At 40.3% G+C, this 17,247-nt stretch overlaps 1 protein-coding gene across 1 annotated transcript in view; it reads right to left on the bottom strand.

Annotated features, from left to right (window-relative positions):
* Nucleotides 1–17,247, bottom strand: part of SPATA6 (spermatogenesis associated 6) — a 30,768-nt gene that overhangs the window by 8,856 nt on the left and 4,665 nt on the right. The window contains exons 4-10 of the mRNA XM_082226789.1: nucleotides 15,631–15,672; nucleotides 13,812–13,936; nucleotides 11,825–11,905; nucleotides 9,727–10,002; nucleotides 8,620–8,707; nucleotides 4,346–4,386; nucleotides 2,052–2,233 (exon numbers count right to left, since the gene is read on the bottom strand). Coding sequence (XP_082082915.1) covers nucleotides 2,052–2,233; nucleotides 4,346–4,386; nucleotides 8,620–8,707; nucleotides 9,727–10,002; nucleotides 11,825–11,905; nucleotides 13,812–13,936; nucleotides 15,631–15,672 — 835 coding nt within the window. The remainder of the gene's footprint in view (nucleotides 1–2,051; nucleotides 2,234–4,345; nucleotides 4,387–8,619; nucleotides 8,708–9,726; nucleotides 10,003–11,824; nucleotides 11,906–13,811; nucleotides 13,937–15,630; nucleotides 15,673–17,247) is intronic.

The following is a 17,247-nucleotide window of genomic DNA, read 5'->3' as shown; positions in this document are numbered from 1 at the left end:
CCATTTCAAATGCAGTCCAGATTCATCAGTAGGGACCTTTCTAGCCTCTCCTTAACGGGAAATGACTCAGAGGTCAAGGAATGTGGGATTTCATTTGTCATTTCTCCCGTCTCTTAGTTCAGTTCGGGAAGCAAAAGAAAACTACAAGTTTCACCATCCCTGACAAAAAAACCAATGCTTCCAAGTCATTTCCAGTTAATGGAGATGCAAGAAAAGTGTTTCCTGTTGCTAGTTACCTTCCTGCTTTGTTCTTAAATGTGTTTATTTGGAAGGGGGAATTGCTGGTGGAGAGCTTGGAGGAAAAAAGATTTTTTTATTTTTACAGGTGAGCTAGGGGTAGCTGTCCATTCTTGGTAGAAGTTATGTTCCAACCCATAGTCTCAGCCAGAACCTCAGGTACCAGCTGAGATGGAAACATTTCTAAAAGGTCTCCAGGGTATGTCTCTTTGTAGTGGGATCTGGGCCTGTTCCAAAATTGGCATGAGGCACACTGCAGGCGGTGTAGACACTTCCCCAGGAAGCACAACACTCACCATGAGACCTCAGGAGTGATGAAGAAGTAGCACTGTCACCTTTCACTTGCTACATCTGAAGCTCCAGACATGCATACATGTCCAGAATGAATAGCAGAATCTATTTTAAATCTCACAATCATTCTATTTTAAATCTCACAATCGTGTATCTGAAGAAGTGTGCATGCGCACGAAAGCTCATACCAAGAACTAACTTAGTTGGTCTTTAAGGTGCTACTGGAAGGAATTTTTTTATTTTGACTATGGCAGACCAACACGGCTACCTATCTACTACTGGAATCATTCGGGAGTTTTGACAAAGAGAAATGAATAGATTCTGCAAACCGCTTTGGAACAGAACCAAGTGCTTCCACCATTCCTAATTCCTCTGCAGTCTGTGTCAGATATCTGCAACACAATCATAGCAATTCAATTCAGATTAACTTATATAACACCTTTCTACATTACAGTGCCCAAGGCACTTTACAACCATAGAAATGACAAAATGTACAGAAAAAGTCACATTGTAATGTTTTGAATGGTTTTGACAATTTTTGAATTTTGAACGGAATGACAATTTTTAAAAACAAAACTAAAGAATCTGTTTTGCATGTAAGTTAATGTCCACAATGTAACATACATAATGTCACCTCATCTGTTACAAACAACCAAGACAACATCAGCAAAAATACAATACAAACCACCAGGGACCAAATGCAAAACAAACATTCCACTATCCAATGGAACCTGCCCACTCACAGCAAGGTCCCATGTCGCTCAGACCACTTCCATACAGAGAGCACATTGCCATCCACTCCAAAGAGTCAGGATTAATACAACTGTAGCTGACACTGCAGACCTTGGTGCCATAGCATCAACAACAGGGAAAGAGCCACACAACAAGAGCACTTTGGCTCATGCCCCTAGCTCAAGTAGCTCTCAAGTGAATAAAATACCTGCAAGGTGGGAGAGGCAAGACAGGCAAGCACAGTTTCCAGTGTCAAGGTGTTTCCCCTTAGTGTACCCTCCCCACCAACCTCTTGCAGTCAGAAATGCAAGTCACTGACAAAGCTGAGGGGAAATTTGGAATGTGACAGATGACATATAATTGACCTGCTGAAAGTGGCTGACTGCTTTAACCCTCAAAAGTGAACTGAATAGTACTGTACATACAATGGGAATTAAAGGCATTTATGAAATGAAGGTAACAAAGTTCCCCAGCTGGACTGTACCAGTAGGAGTACTTGAATAGGGTCAGCTGCTTTGTATCTCAACTCTGGAATATCTGCCTTCAATGCCAAATTAGTATATTTAAAGCCAATGTTGCCGCATGGCTTATACATCACTACACAGGCATACTGCTAGAGACACTTCATCCTAAGATTTTAATTATCACCATACCAGAAATGTGCCAATACGCCAACAAACCTTAAGTTGTTAACCTATCGGTAAAAGAACCAACCACCTGAAATACTAAAAATACAGGCAACACTGAGAAGACAGCACATTTGTTCAGATTTTGTGGATAAATGACATTACCTTTCTCTAAGAGACAAGCAATTAAACATAGGAGTTGAGTAATACTTCTGCAGTTGTGGAGGTGCTGAATGCATTAGCAGTTGAGTTGAATGGAGCTGCCTACCAGCTATACTCGAAATCAAGTGCTCATCGTAACTGTGAGAAAAACGATGAAGGTCTTTATCAGAATGTGACCTGGTAGCCTGCCGGAAACAAAAAAAAGAGGAGCATAATTTTAAAGAAAGATACATAGTATGTTTAACATCTTGGCTATACCTGAGTACTACAGTACTGAGTATTGCAGTACAATGAAAACATTGTTTTTGTATATTAAAAATCTGAAGCAGCAGAAATAGCTAGAACACTACAACAAAGGAATCACAGTCCTTTGCACCCTAAATGCCATCTCTCAGGTCATCCACATATTTGAAATTTCCACTTCAGATTTTGAAAATTCTGGTGACTGCCTGAAGGATGTTTTATTTAATTTCTTCAAGGTAAGGGGTTGTTCCCAGCATATTTGTCTTATTAGTGCAAGGACTTCCATTTGCACAACAGGCCTTCCTCTCTTCTCCCTTTGCAAATTGAGAGCAAGCAGGGATAGAAGAGAGAGGGGAAGTTCCATTGCATAGGCAGAATTGTGCTAATGGGATGACTGTTGGATGCAACCCTAAGACAAAAGTGTTGGCCATATTTAGTAAAATGTCACAGTAAATGAGATTCTACCAAGATTTAGATGCAATGAAAATGAAATAACATGCCTTCAAGGCAGCCCTGTTCAGGGAAGCTTTTAATGTTTGATGTATTAGAGTATTTTAATATATATTTTTTGGAAGCCGCCCAGAGTGGCTGGGGAAGCCCAGCCAGATGAGCAGGGTACAAATAATTAATTAATTTATTAGTATTATTATTATTATTATTATTATTCAAATAAAACCCTTTTTTGAGATTTAAGCAATGAATGGCAGGATTGCCCAAGTCAAGAGAGAATATAAATTTTAAAACAGTGTGCTTGTCTCAAGGTGCCTAACTTCAACATATATCTAAAATAAACACATTATAAAAACAGTTTAGAAAAAACAAAAACAAAGCAGAAACCTCTCAGGCCACAGTAATGCCAGAATGTAAACATTTTGAGCTGGCATCCATCAGAGAGGAAGCCAGATAGAAGGATCTCCCAAAGTTCCACAGCCCTACGGAAGTGAAGCCCCTTGCCTGTGTTACTGCCTACTGAAATTTGGATGGCGCTGGAACACAGAAAATGGCCTCTTCCATTGTCCTAGGACAAAGGACAAGAATGTATGGGAAGAAACAGTTCCTTAAATATTTTGGGTCCAAGCTGCTCAGGTCTTTAGAGGCGATAACCGACCCTTAAAATTGAGCACAGAAAAGACTCAACTGTCAATGAGATTGAAGTTTAGGCAGATACTCACTTTACTCCAATCATCCCTGCCAAACTCCTCCAACTACACAGTATTTTCCACAATAAATGAGGGGAGTAGCTTTTACGACACCTTCACAAGCTGCAGTTGATGGAGCAGTTCTCCAAAACCAGCATGGAAATGCAGCAGGATAGCAGGAGGAAGGATCAGTCCATCACTTTTGTGCCTGTTCACTTGGTAGAAGGCACAGGGGTTTCTGTTTTTATTAGCTTGTTAGAGGGCTAGTAACCTGTGTTTTCATGCTGGCCATAGAGAACGGGACTTCTCCTCCTCCATTGCCACCATGGAAACACAAGTGATAAGCCTCTTAGCACGGAGCAAATATTTTTGCAGGCTTATTCACAAGGCTGTCATAAGAGCCACTATCATGATGGTGAATTGATTGTGTCTAATAGATCATTTAGGCAGCTAACCTAACCAAGTCTACTCAGAAGTAACTCCTACTGAATTCATTGGCCTTAATCCCCCAAAAGTGGAGTTAGGATTGCAGCCTTAGTTGTGAATCATCACCAGAATCCTCATTTATAAAGAGGTCGCTGACACTGGCATAAGTCAGTGTCCAACAATCAATGTATGCAATGACATTTATCTTGAGAAGAGAAGGGACAGTCCTTTGAGTTAGGACTTGGAAAGTTGCAGCTGACAATACTTGGCTAGATAGATTCATCTAGGCAGCTTCAGATTTTACGTGTTCATTGTGGCAGTCAATTTTTCCTCACAATTTGTGAGGCTGTCATATTTTAACAATGCAAAATATAGAATTGTCAATGGTAAGGAAATAACATTATACAGCAGTAAGCCACTCAGCTAAGATAGTTTTACTCAGCTCGTCACATTCAGCTTTAATTATGCAACCTCCTTTTCAGTACTTACTTTTCGATTCTTGGGTCTATAACTGCCAAGAAGGGTAGGATCTAAAAAATAAAATAAAATAATGTCTAATTTGCAAATACGTGTCTTTGCTTTTATAGTGCGCATTTATAATACCAATGTTCAAAAAGTCCCCAAAGTATTAGTCCTACTGCACTACCTTCAACTGCAACCTCTGAGAACAGTGGCTTGTTTGATTACCACACAGTATTAACGGTAACTGAGCACATAAACTGTTTGGACAGTGAAATAATTTAGAGTTTGGGACATAATTAGTTATTCAAACCAATGTATCAGTCTCTGGATGCATGAATGCTTCAGCAGTGTAAAACACTTGGGATAAAACAAGATACTTCCGTTGAAATATCTCTGAATAGATTTTCCACATAAGACAACAGCTTTTCTGGTTCAGTTTTTCTGGGATGTATTAATCTTCCTTCCATTCTTCAAATGAAGCTCCTTACAAGAGAGCATCATTTGGGAAATGGACTAAATATTCTCTTACAAGGATTTTTCAGGACCAACAGGAGGCAACTCCACAAAAGGGTCCCAGAAAAGCTGTTTGACAGTGGAATTTGCTGCCAAGGAGTGTGGAGTCTCCTTCTTTGGAGGTCTTTAAGCAGAGGCTTGACAACCATATGTCAGGAGTGCTCTGATTGTGTTTTCTGCTTGGCAGGGGGTTGGACTCGATGGCCCTTGTGGTCTATTCCAACTCTATGATTCTATGAAAATTAATAGGAAAAATAAGCACAATAATGTTTGTTCTATTGTCTAAGCCTTCCCTTTTATTGTCGTGGGATCTTGTTAAGAGTTTTTCACCCCATGGCAGGTCTGTCTCCCCAGTGGAGAGAAGGATTCTGTCTTCTTTCCCCCCTGCTCCATGCTCTCCTACAGGCTGTTGTCATCTCTATTCCCTCACAGAAGGGGGGGAAATCCCTGTCATCTTTTCTTTCCCACTCTGGGTCCTTTTAAGTAACAACCCTTCTCCCTTATAGTCCCACTGTAAGGCCAAGTCCCACTCTTCTGCAAGTCCCACTCTTCTGCATGTACATGCAGAGAGAGAATCGATTTCTATTCCCCTAGCCTCACCAACTCTCTCCAGGCCTCCTAAAAAGCCACAGAAGATTTATTCTCCTTCTTCCCCCAGGTCCCCCAACTTCTAGGTGACCTCATTTGTCAACACCAGCAGCCACAACTGAGTCTCTACACTGGAGCAGCTGGGAGGCAGCAGCAGAAATGAGCCAGCCCTATAAGACAGGCATAGGCAAACTCAGCCCTCCAGATGTTTTGGGATTACAACTCCCATCATCTCTGACCACTGGTCCTGTTGGCTAGGGATGATGGGAGTTGTAGTCCCAAAACATCTGGAGGGCTGAGTTTGCCTATGCCTGCTATAAGGCATCAGCAGCATATTACTAAAATCTCGCTGGAAGCAACCTAAAGCCAATACAGTACTAACAATCAAGAACAGCTTTACTTATTAGCTTTCATTATTATTATTAGCATTTATATGTATTTCCATCCAATTTTCTGACCAAAATGCTGCTTACAGGTAAAAAAACCACATATACAAAAATATTAGAAACAATGTTTTTTAAATTAAAAAAACCCCCTCATTTATTGGTAATTATCACTTAACACAGAACAGAGGTAAAGAAGTAAGTTCACAACAAATAGCAATGGATTGGGCCTCTACTGTAACACCTAATAATAATAATAATAATAATAATAATAATAATAATAATAATAATAATTTTTTTTATTTATATCCCGCCCTCCCCAGCCAAGGCTGGGCTCAGAGCAGCTTACAAGCAATAATAAAAACAAGTCGAATGATTACAACTTAAAAACAAAATTAAAATACAACATTAAAATATTAAAATGAAGCCTCATCGCAGGAGAAGAAAAAGAAAAAAGAAAGAGAGGGAGGGAATCAAATTGGCTTCGAGCCAAGGTCCAGGCGGAACAACTCTGTCTTACAGGCCCTGCGGAAAGAAATCAGATCCTGCAGGGCCCTGGTCTCATGAGGCAGAGCGTTCCACCAGACCGGAGCCAGAATCGAAAAGGCCCTGGCTCTGGTTGAAGCCAATCTAACTTCCTTAGGGCCCAGGACCACTAGGGTGTTGCTATTTATGAACCTTGAGGCTCTCCATGGGGCATACCGGGAGAGGCGGTCCCGTAGGTATGAGAGTCCTAGGCCGTGAAGGGCTTTAAAGGTCAAAAGCAGCACCTTAAATCTGACCCTGTACTCCACCGGGGGCCAGTGTAGCTTGAAAAGCACTGGGTGAATATGCTCCCATGGCAGAGACCCCGTGAGGAGCCTCGCTGCAGCATTCTGCACCTGCTGGAGTTTCTGGGACAGCTTCAAGGGCAGCCCCATGTAGAGCGAATTACAGTAATCAAGCCTGGAGATGACCGTGGCATGGATCACTGTGGCCAGGTCGGGGCGGGAAAGGTAACAGGAGTCATAGTATTAGGCTGCAATTCTATACACCTGAGGTAGGGAACCTCGGATCCTTGGGACTGTATCCACACCACACTCCCCGCCCCATTAATAGGGGGTATTAATTGACTTGGATAGAAAAGGCAAACTTGCAGTTAAAATGCATGAAACTAATTGGCTGCCTTAGCCCTAAGGTCTGAAATGTATGTATCAATAAAATAATGGGTCACCATATCAAGTAAATTTGGACTTGTGGATCAAAAAAGGTTGGGAACCACTGCTGTAAAGGACTGCACTGCAAAAAGAATTACATAGGACCTCTTTTTCATGTTACTGTTAGGTTCATGGGCCACTAGGTTAACACTGAAAGCCTGTGGATGTGTGGGAGATATTCCTGTCTCAGCAACTGCCCATACAGTGGTGCCTCGCAAGACGAAATTAATTCGTTCAGCGAGTTTTTTCGTCTAGCGAATTTTTTGTCTTGCGAAGCACGGTGTCGGAAAAGTTTTGGAAAAGCTTCAAAAATCACCAAAAAACACAAAAAAGGCTACCACACCGCATTCTATGAGTTGCTCCTCGAAGTCAAGTCACAACTGTATTAACGATGTTAAGAAAAAGGAAACAAACTTGCAAAAAACGCAAGACGTTTTCGTCTTGCGAAGCAAGCCCATAGGGAAATTCGTCTTGCGAAGCAGCTCAAAAACCGCAAAACCCTTTCGTCTTGCGAGTTTTTCGTCTTGCGGGGCACCACTGTACTGGTATACAATAAAGTAACTCTGACATTTTTAAAAGATATAAATCTTGCTGCATGAACTCTTCTGGCATGACTGCAAGCTTGTGACATGGGAAAAAGCCATCCTGGGCAGCCTCCATGCCACTCAGCAGAACAGGGAGAGACAGAAATTCTGGGTACTAGGAGAGTTTACATGAGAACCATGTGATACACCAAAATTCAAGCCACACTGCAAACAAGAATGTGGATAATATTATCTTACGTGGAAAGGTTCTTCTCTCAAGCGGAACGGTTCACAGAGGGAAATTACGTTCCACCCCGGGGATGATCTACAAAGAAAAGGGCTCTCTTATCTGATGCTCTACCCTGAGACTCTTAAACAATAATTGAGACCTCGTTTTTGATCCCTAGAGACTATGACACACAAACAAAAATCCATATAAAAGTATGCACAAATGCCAAAAACCTAACAAAAATGTTTCAAAGCAGTATAGTGCCTTAATTGCAAATGAACATGACAGGTGGTAACACCGCGAGAGAACGCTATATGGAATTGCAATGGCTTTCAACACGGCTTTTCTCTAACAGGTTCCAACTCTAATCCATGGATTACTGGAAGCAACAGAGCAGATAATCCAAGGGGTGTAAATGGGAAATAAGAGATCATAAGCTCAGTGAGACTTCCTGAAAACACAGTCAGCAGTGAAGGCTGACTTTATAGGAGTATGGGGTTGTATTTTTAAAGTCAAGTGAGAGATATGAAACACAAAATGTCTAGATTGTAAGGAATGAGGCAAAAAGACTTGTAGACTCCCCAGTCAGGAAGATGGTACATATCAACAAGGAATACACAAGTAGTATTTGCTCCTGTTAAAAAGCTAAGATCTTTTAGAATTATCTCATCACTAGCAATATTTACAAAAATGTGTTATGCTGTTACCAAGAATGTAAGGAATCAGATACTGTGTTAAAAACCAGATTTTTTAAATGAACTAGAACAGAGACAAAATTCAGGCCACTGTAGTAATTACACATTGTAAAATATAAACATGTTTATGTCTATAATTGCACACATCTTTTGTATACAAAAAAAGTACTTACCATAGGTAGTTTCGGGCCAAGCATCTTTTATATTGTCCTTAGGACGGCACCAAGTAAAAACATCAGGTGAAGCTGACAGCTGTTCTGGCTGAAAATTAAACAATTTCTTAAGTGTTTTATTTATAGTGTAAAATGTGTGTCTGTATACAGTGACCCAGTTTGGACATACAAACAATGGTTTATTGTTCAATGCATGAGTGCTGGACTCATGCACTCCTCCCTACCCTACAGCCTTGCCATAAGGTTAGTCGCTTATGCTTCCATTGCTGTTTAATTGCAGCTTAGTTTTACACCTGAATCCTAAACTATGATTAATCTAAAGTATGGTTTATGGAAACAAGCCAGCTTCCTGGTTTGAAGTTGGCTTGTTTCCATAAGCTGCAGTTAAGACCAACCACAGTTTGTCTAGGTTCAGACATATCACGTAATTATGATTAGCTAAAAACAGAAGTGCAAGCTATTAGACTTCCAAATTCCCAGCCCTGCCAAATTATATTATCATTACCTCAGTTTGTCATACACACTTGTTTGTCATTATGTCTAAATAATGCCTTTTTAAAGTGTCTTATTGAAAGAATCAAAGACATTACAATTTACACATTATATGATATTTAGGAAGAAAATAGTTGGAAATCCATTGGATACACTTTCAAACCCAGAAATATGTGTGGCCTGAGGCCTTCATTTGACCATGCACATCATACTCCTGGTCAACAAAATCATGACATTAGACATTTCTCCAGAATATTTTTCCTTGTTTTACAAAAGTAGCCTAATTAAAACACACACACATAAACATAAGGGCTTTAGCCCTTTTAGAACTTTCAGCTACTATCAAGCAGAATTTATACAACCATTGTGCTATCCAGTGCAGTGGGAAAATAGACACACAAATAATTCAACATGGCACTCATGAAATAACAGGTTCTTTGTCAACTGCCAGCATCAACAAAAGAACTTGAGTAGTGAATTATTTTACATTTAGAGCGCTTAGGAGAAAATAAGCAGCCACAAAGAGAAAGAGCTGAATGAAAGGCTTCTTAGAGTAACTGTGAACAGCAAGATTTGCTCCTGGCTTAAATTGGAATTGCTGTAGGGCATACATACACGTCGAACTACAAATGGAGGTCTATCCGATTCTTTTCTGAAATCAAAAGGTCCTAGGTCTAGATGGGCCAGGCGTTGTCTAAGTTGCTGAAGCTCACACATTCGCCTTTTGGTGTAAGGAGATGGAGATCGAGAAAGAGAGGCTACTGTGGGCTGCTCATACGTTTTTGCTGCTAGGCCCTGCTTGTTCCTCTCAAGTGAGGGAGGATTCTTTTTTGGTGACCTTATCTGTGGCGTCCCATCTTTGGATGAACGTTGCTGCTGGTCTACGTTATCCTGAATTGAAGAGAGTCAATAAGAAAGAATGAACGGCTTCCTCACTATCAACAATACAGCATTCAACAATTACCGTATGTTTCGCTCTATAACACGCACCTGACCATAACAGGCACGTAGTTTTTAGAGGAGGAAAACAAGAAAAAAAATATTCTAAACGAAACAGTGGATGTATGATTTTTGTGGTTCATGCTGTGGCCACAGACATGTGATCTGACGGTGAGTTTGGGGTAGCCCAATGCAAAAATCCTGAGGATCCATGTGGATCCATGCTTTGTAACCACGTTTTAAGTGGGGAGGGAAGGAAAAGCACTCAAGGGACAAGAAGCACGCGTGGGGTGTGTGGAGAAGGATGCTGCTAATAATGCAGGAGAGGCTCCTCTCCTCTGCTGCTTTGCTCCTTTAAAACAAGCAGGCTCTGCTTCTCTCCCTCCTCCCTGGCAAGGAAACCACAATAGTAACCACTCTGAGACAAATCAAGAAAAATTGCGACCAACACTCTCCCCCAACAAGCGCAGTGAGGTCAAAACACACACACACACACAGAGAGACACACAAAGTGTCAACCCTAAAGTCGCAGGGGCGCTGGGAGAGCGCAGGGGCACTGGGAGAGTGAACGGGAAGCAAGAGAAGGAGAACGATCCCTCACACACACACAAGACACACAGAGTGTCAATCCTAAAGTTGCAGGGGCGCTGGGACTGCTCACGACTGCAGCAGATTCCCCCGCTATCCATAGGCATTCGCTCCATAACACGCACAGACATTTCCCCTTACTTTCTAGGAGGAAAAAACTGCGTGTTTTGGAGCGAAAATTACGGTATATTGCTTTTAACACAAAAAGTCTCCAGAACAAACTTCAAAACCTCAAGATCACACACAGCTTCATTCTTGGAGGTGTCTCATTCTTCCCACTCTCTGCTTCTCTTCTATTCTTAGGTTCACCTGCTCTACAAGAACACTGAACCATCTTCCACCACCTAGAAAAAAGAAACACTCTGATGCTCCTTTCAGAGGAGTTTCCTCCACCATTCCTGGCATTGGTCTACTCAATTAAGAACAGCATATGGTGAAAGAGTGGTGGTCCAAGCAGTAGTATTTTGCCTTGCTTACATATACAGGGGTTGCATACACAGGAGTTGTCAAACATTGGGGGGACCTAAAAATTGCAGATAAAGAGACTAGACCACAGAATGGTGAGGGCATGCCATGCACCCAAATCAACCACTGCTGCACTCACTCTCAGAGAACCTATTTGCATCTCTCCTCTGTTCAGAACAAATGGAAGAGTGGATGCCCAGTCCTTCCTATCTATGAAATATGAGCATGTTCAAGGCAACATGTTCAATGCAGAAGAAGTTAAGGCAGTGCCAACAAGAAGTGAACAGGAACAGCAAACAGTGTCTTGTGAATGGTGGACTTTTGAGGAGGCATATGATACCCAGGATCTTTTGCAGGCATCATAGGGGGTACTAGTGCCAGCAGGTTACCCTTGGAGTAGGATATCTAATGCATTTATCTATTACTACTATTATTATTATTATTCCTATAAAATATTACTTGCCTATCTTTCATTGCAAAATACTAAATTCTTGGGTAAACACAGATTCTTGTAGCTGCCACTTTTAGATTCACTTATTTGCAATGTTCAGGCTGCCTTTTACTGAACTTGATTGAAGATGCAAATCAAAATTTCTGAGAAACTTCTGAAAATTTCTGAGAAACTTCTGAAAAATTCTGAGAGGAATTTCACCAAAAGAAACAATCTAGCTATCAATACTCAATCTAAAAATAAAAGTGCAGATAATTAAGTTATGCTAACCTGCTTTTGAGCTTTTTCTGAACGTAACAGGTTTTCAGAAATAAGACAACTTGTGAAAAACTTCAATTTTGGTGCAATTCCCTAGAAGAGAGACAATAATTGAACATCAAGCTCCAACTAGAGAGATAAAGGGTATCAAAGAAGTAAATGTCACCTACTGCAACAAACCATTCCTAATTTTAACAGTTTCCTTTGTTAATTTCAGCCTTTAATAAAGATAATTAGAAAAGACAGAACAGCAATGGTAAATGTCAAGAAGATAACATTTGCATTTCTGACAATTCAATTACTGATGATTATATTGCTTTTGTACTACAATTAAGGTCTGCCGTTTATTTCAACACACTGCTTTGTCAAAAGCATTTAAAAAGATTTTCATGGCATGTTACATATCACTAATTAAAAGTCAAGTATTGCTGTACAACCTTTACTCACATCACTTTCAAACTTTCTGATATGGACAATGGAGACATTATGATATCCTTTGTTTACACAAAACCTACATTTCCCCTATGTTTGTTTGCCACATCTTAATGCTGGACAAAGGAAAACAAATTATAACAAACTCATTTTACTTTTCCAAAAGTAAACACCCCGCCCCACCAGCAGTGAGGGCAACATCATGGTTATAAAAGAGAATATCAGGCAATGCCTGTCAACCAGAATGACAAGATGCAGATTTTTGCATTTTCCTCCCTGTAGCAGGCAGAAGGTGTAGTCACTGGTAGAAATATGTGGCACAAGGAATACAGGGGAAGTAGCATAGGATTTGCCATTTGTGTGGGGGAAATGTTTCCTCCCATTCCATTCCTGTTATTTGTGTCCAGTCTTAATCCTCACCCTATATTGTGTCTTTGCCCTAACTAGACATACTGCAGGCAACTTGCACTGATACAATGTGAAACGAATTGCACCAAATGACCCCATATGAAGAAATGGATGTTAACCTGGAATTTTGTAGCACACTCACAACTCAAATAGGAATCTGCTGAACTAATAAAAATGTTTGCTAAAAGCAGCCATTCACCACAGGATCTGTAGGTAGCCAATGAAATGCCATTTTTAAAAAGATACAATAAAGTGAAATCTATGTAATTATAGATCTGTCAAGATATATTTTGTTCCAAGTACAGTAATGGAAATAATTGCAAAAGGTAGGAATGGCACAGAGAAAAACAAGTTTTGTTCAGCAGCAGCAGCAGCAGCTTGGCTTCTATAATAGGAGTCATTCCTCACTATTATGGGAAGTTTATACTGGTTCAGACTACTTATTCATCTAGCTCAGTATTGTCCAATCCTTAGTGTTTAGGTGGGTTTTAAAAATATTTTTGTTCAGGATTGCTTTTAATTAGTGTGTTGAATATAGTCTTATATACTGCTATGGCTTGCTGTGGTACATTGACTGAAATGTTGACATAACTGTGATTATGTTGTTATTTTATACGGTTTTAAATACATTTCAACATTGTAAGCTGTCATGGGAAAATACTGTCTTTCGAATGGCAGCCAATAAATTTATTAGATAGATAAACAAATAAAATATTTGACCAACAGAAGCTTTCCAGGGTCTTGGGCAGAGGGATTTTCTATACTGAGAACCTTTTAACTGGAGATACCAGATGAATCTAAAGCATGCATTCTGCAACTGAACTATGATTCCTTCACAGAAGACCATTCTTGTTTATAGCATGTGGCAGCAATAGTCAAAAGCATATCACCCAACCAGGTCGCATAGCAACAAAATGTCAGAAAACTTCAATTCAAATAAGCAAGAGGAAGTTTATGCTCTGTGAAACAAAATGTACTGCATAGAACAGTACAAATGGATCAGGCCTTAATTCAGCGCATCTCTTAAACAAATATCCCCAAAGCCCGGACACTGAATCATATATTGTGATAATGTGGATCTTAAATAATCCACATTGTATATGGAACATATAAAAGTATTGAGCAATATTTCAGAGCAAAGAACAATTTCACCACTTACTGTAAAACCAAAGGCCTTCTTCATTAAAATTTCACGAACTGACCCTCGTTGTCCAGTGATTGATTTAGGAGCAGGGAAAAGGAAATCTCTTGTATTTTCCTCATAAGTGGCTAGAATTTCTCCAACTGAAAATAATAGTTATACATATGATGGGGGGCGGCAGATATCACCTGCTTTCTCTTTTTTATCAAATATAGGCAAGCCAGACTGTATACAAAAAGGATAGCCCAACTGAAGTTAAGCATTTTTGAATCCTACTAATTTCAATAGAAGAATTAAATACAGACCTATTTTTTCCAACTAAAACCAATGGGTTATATTCAACTTTATATTCAACCCACTGAAATCAATGGATTATCAAGTTCTGCCTTCAATAGGTCTACTCCCAATATGATTGACATGGAAAATTATCCTAAAGACCATGTAAGCAATTCTACTAGTTGATAATGGCATTTTAAAAAGCAGATCAGAGCCATCAGGAAGAAGCAAAAAATATAAATCTAAACTGATTTTTAAAATCCATTTAAGAAAGCTCCCTGTTTAAAATTTATGGTCTCAAATTTTAACACACCAGCAAAAAAGAGCACCTTGTCAAAACAATCCAAAGCAAAAGTGATAGAAGGTTATGTTGTGTATTGAACATAATTGGTTATTAGCAATGTTTGTGCCTGAGAAGGAATGTTGCTTGTAAGTAGATACTGAAAAATAAGATTAATTCCCAGTGCATGATTGGATAATTACATAAATAGACAACAGCTGCATGATTGGCAGTTCATTTATCTATGTAAAATTTATTTTTATCAGTTTAAACAACCTTACAACTACAAAATAGACTATCAAGAATTTAAAATACGATTCAAAATTCCACAATAAATCAAGTTTGAAACAATCTTTCAATTAAAAGTACCAATAAAAATAACCCAGATGCAGCAGAATGACACCTCAGACATCTGAAAATGGAAGCGACTCCTGTTTGTCAACCACAGGCTCCTAGTCTGCTAACTGAATTCTACTAGAGGCAGAAGGGCGAGATTTTCAGTGGTCCTTTTTCAATCTCTACCCCCCCCCCCCGCACCAGGTCCCGCAAGAGAATCCTCCATCCACCTGGACATAGAGGGCTGCACCCCATGGGAACATTTAGATATTGGGTTCCACTGAAAATATTCTGGATCCAACCAAATGTAAACTAGTGATTGCCCTAAAATATTTAGCCCACCAGCAAAACAGACTTTTGAAGGAGAAAGGCTTTTATAGCCTTCCTGAAACCCTGGAGAGTATTGGCCATAGGGATCTTATGAGGGAGAACATTACACTCTGCTCCCCCTTGCCCACGTGCCAAGGCTCAGGTGGTCAAGACACTCAGTATGGAGATTCATCAGACATTTTACAAAAGTGGTTTAGAAAGGCAGTTTCTAGTATATCTGTGGACTAAAATATAAATGCACCTGTATAGGCTCTGCACATGAAACTGTAGAGTGAAGATCATAGAATCATAGAATGATAGAGTTGCAACTATCCTATATGGGGATCAAACCTGCAACCTTGGCGTTATCAGCACTACGCTCCAACTGAGCTATCATATGGACAAACACAGAGAGGTAGCAGGGAAGAGGCCATCATCTTCCCTGGCGTAAGGATAGTGTGTATTGTGATTCTATGCAACAGTGGAAGATCCACAGCTAAGGAAGGTTTATTACGCTGACTCTGAATAGTTGAGAACTATGCTGTTTGCAACCTGAGAAGCAGAGTCCTCTGCAATATGTTAGGCGTTCATGAAAATTTCTCTAAAAAGCTCCATAATTCATGAATTTATCAATACCTGGAGGAACAGTTTGTATTAATTCAAGCACTGTTGTGTCACCTAGAAAAAAGAGGAAAACTATAGTCAGAAGTTGTTTTGAGATGCAAACGAAAAGCTTTACACCAATTTAACTTTCTCTAACCTGAACAGAGAAGGTTTGCACAATTTTGATGAGGCAATGATTAGCAGAGACGGATAGTGGACACATTAAGGGGGAAATAGTAGTGAAGATACTAGTTTTTAGCTTGTAAGAGCAGATGGGTTGACTGCTCTGACACTTAATATACTTTTAGAGCTTATCATACATCAGATAATCCAGATACATATGGTACAACAGCTGCTTCCTGAGGCTGTTTAAGTGAAATCTTTATTCCTGCCATTTTGGAAGGGTAACAGGAAGAATGCCCTTGGCTGGTTGTTCAGTTGGCTGCTGTATTCCACCAGTTAGACAGTACTGAAGCAGACACTGGACATGCACTACCTGAAGAAATAACATATGTAGATGTCATGGTACACGGCAGACAGTCAAAACCTCTTGCATCCCTAAGACTAATATTTGAGACACTGTGGCAGTATAACACCCTTGAAGTGTGAAGGCAGGCTCAAATCCTCTGGTGTTCTGATTACAGTATGTTTTGCTATCATAAGCATATGGCATAGATAATTTCCATATTTAGTGACATGTAATTCATAAAGTTGACACCTGCTCAATTAAAGGTAAAGGTAAAGGACCCCTGGACAGTTAAGTCCAGTCAAAGGCGACTATGGGGTTACGGCACTCATCTTGCTTTTCAGGCTCAGGGAGCCGGCGTTTGTCCACAGACAGCTTTCTGGGTCATGTGGCCAGCATGACTAAACTGTTGGCACAACGGGGCACCGTGTCGCGTGCCAGAGCGCACGGAAATCCCACCGCAGCAGTACCTATGTCTCTACTTGCACTGGTGTGCTTTTGAACTGCTAGGTTGGCAGGGACAGAGCTACCAAGTAGCAGTATTAAATTGCAGCCTTCAAGTCAAGATTTAGCCTAAATCTTTCTCCCTTGTTTATTTAACATGCCCCACCTTTCTTCAGTCATGGATAGCTCAGTTGGTTAGAGTGTGGTGCTGATAACACCAAGGTTGCAGGTTTGATCCCCGTATGGCAGAGCTCTCCAACCTTTTCATGTTGGTGACACCCTTTTTAAACATGTATCAGTTCGTGACACAATAATTCAGTTCTGTTAGCAAACCGGAGGTTACACTAACCCCTTCCCAACCCCGGGAGGAGCATGGAGAACGTTCACACGGCACACCTACACACTGCAGCCGATACACTAACAGGTCCTGACACACAGTTTGGAAAGCTCTGCCATATGGGATTGCATATTCCTGCATTCCAGGGGGTTGGGATAGACGATCCTCCGGATCCCTTCCCACTCTACAATTCTAAGATTCTATGAAACTTAATGAAGCATACACGGGTTTCCTAGGTGGTCTTGGCCCAGGTATAGGTCAGACCATGATCTGCACAGCTTCATCAAAATGACCATTTTATATTTCCCCAGAATTAAAAGATAACCTGAGCTTTTGTTAACTTGCTTTCTTGTATTGTCTTTAATCTCTTTGCTATCCTATTTTCACTCTCTTTCTCTCTCAT

The sequence above is a fragment of the Podarcis vaucheri genome (assembly GCF_965113315.1).
Source record: "Podarcis vaucheri genome assembly, chromosome: 6".
Classification (NCBI taxonomy): Eukaryota; Metazoa; Chordata; class Lepidosauria; order Squamata; family Lacertidae; genus Podarcis; species Podarcis vaucheri.
The sequence above is the reverse complement of the archived record's forward strand: the minus strand, read 5'-3'. Positions and strand labels throughout refer to the sequence as shown.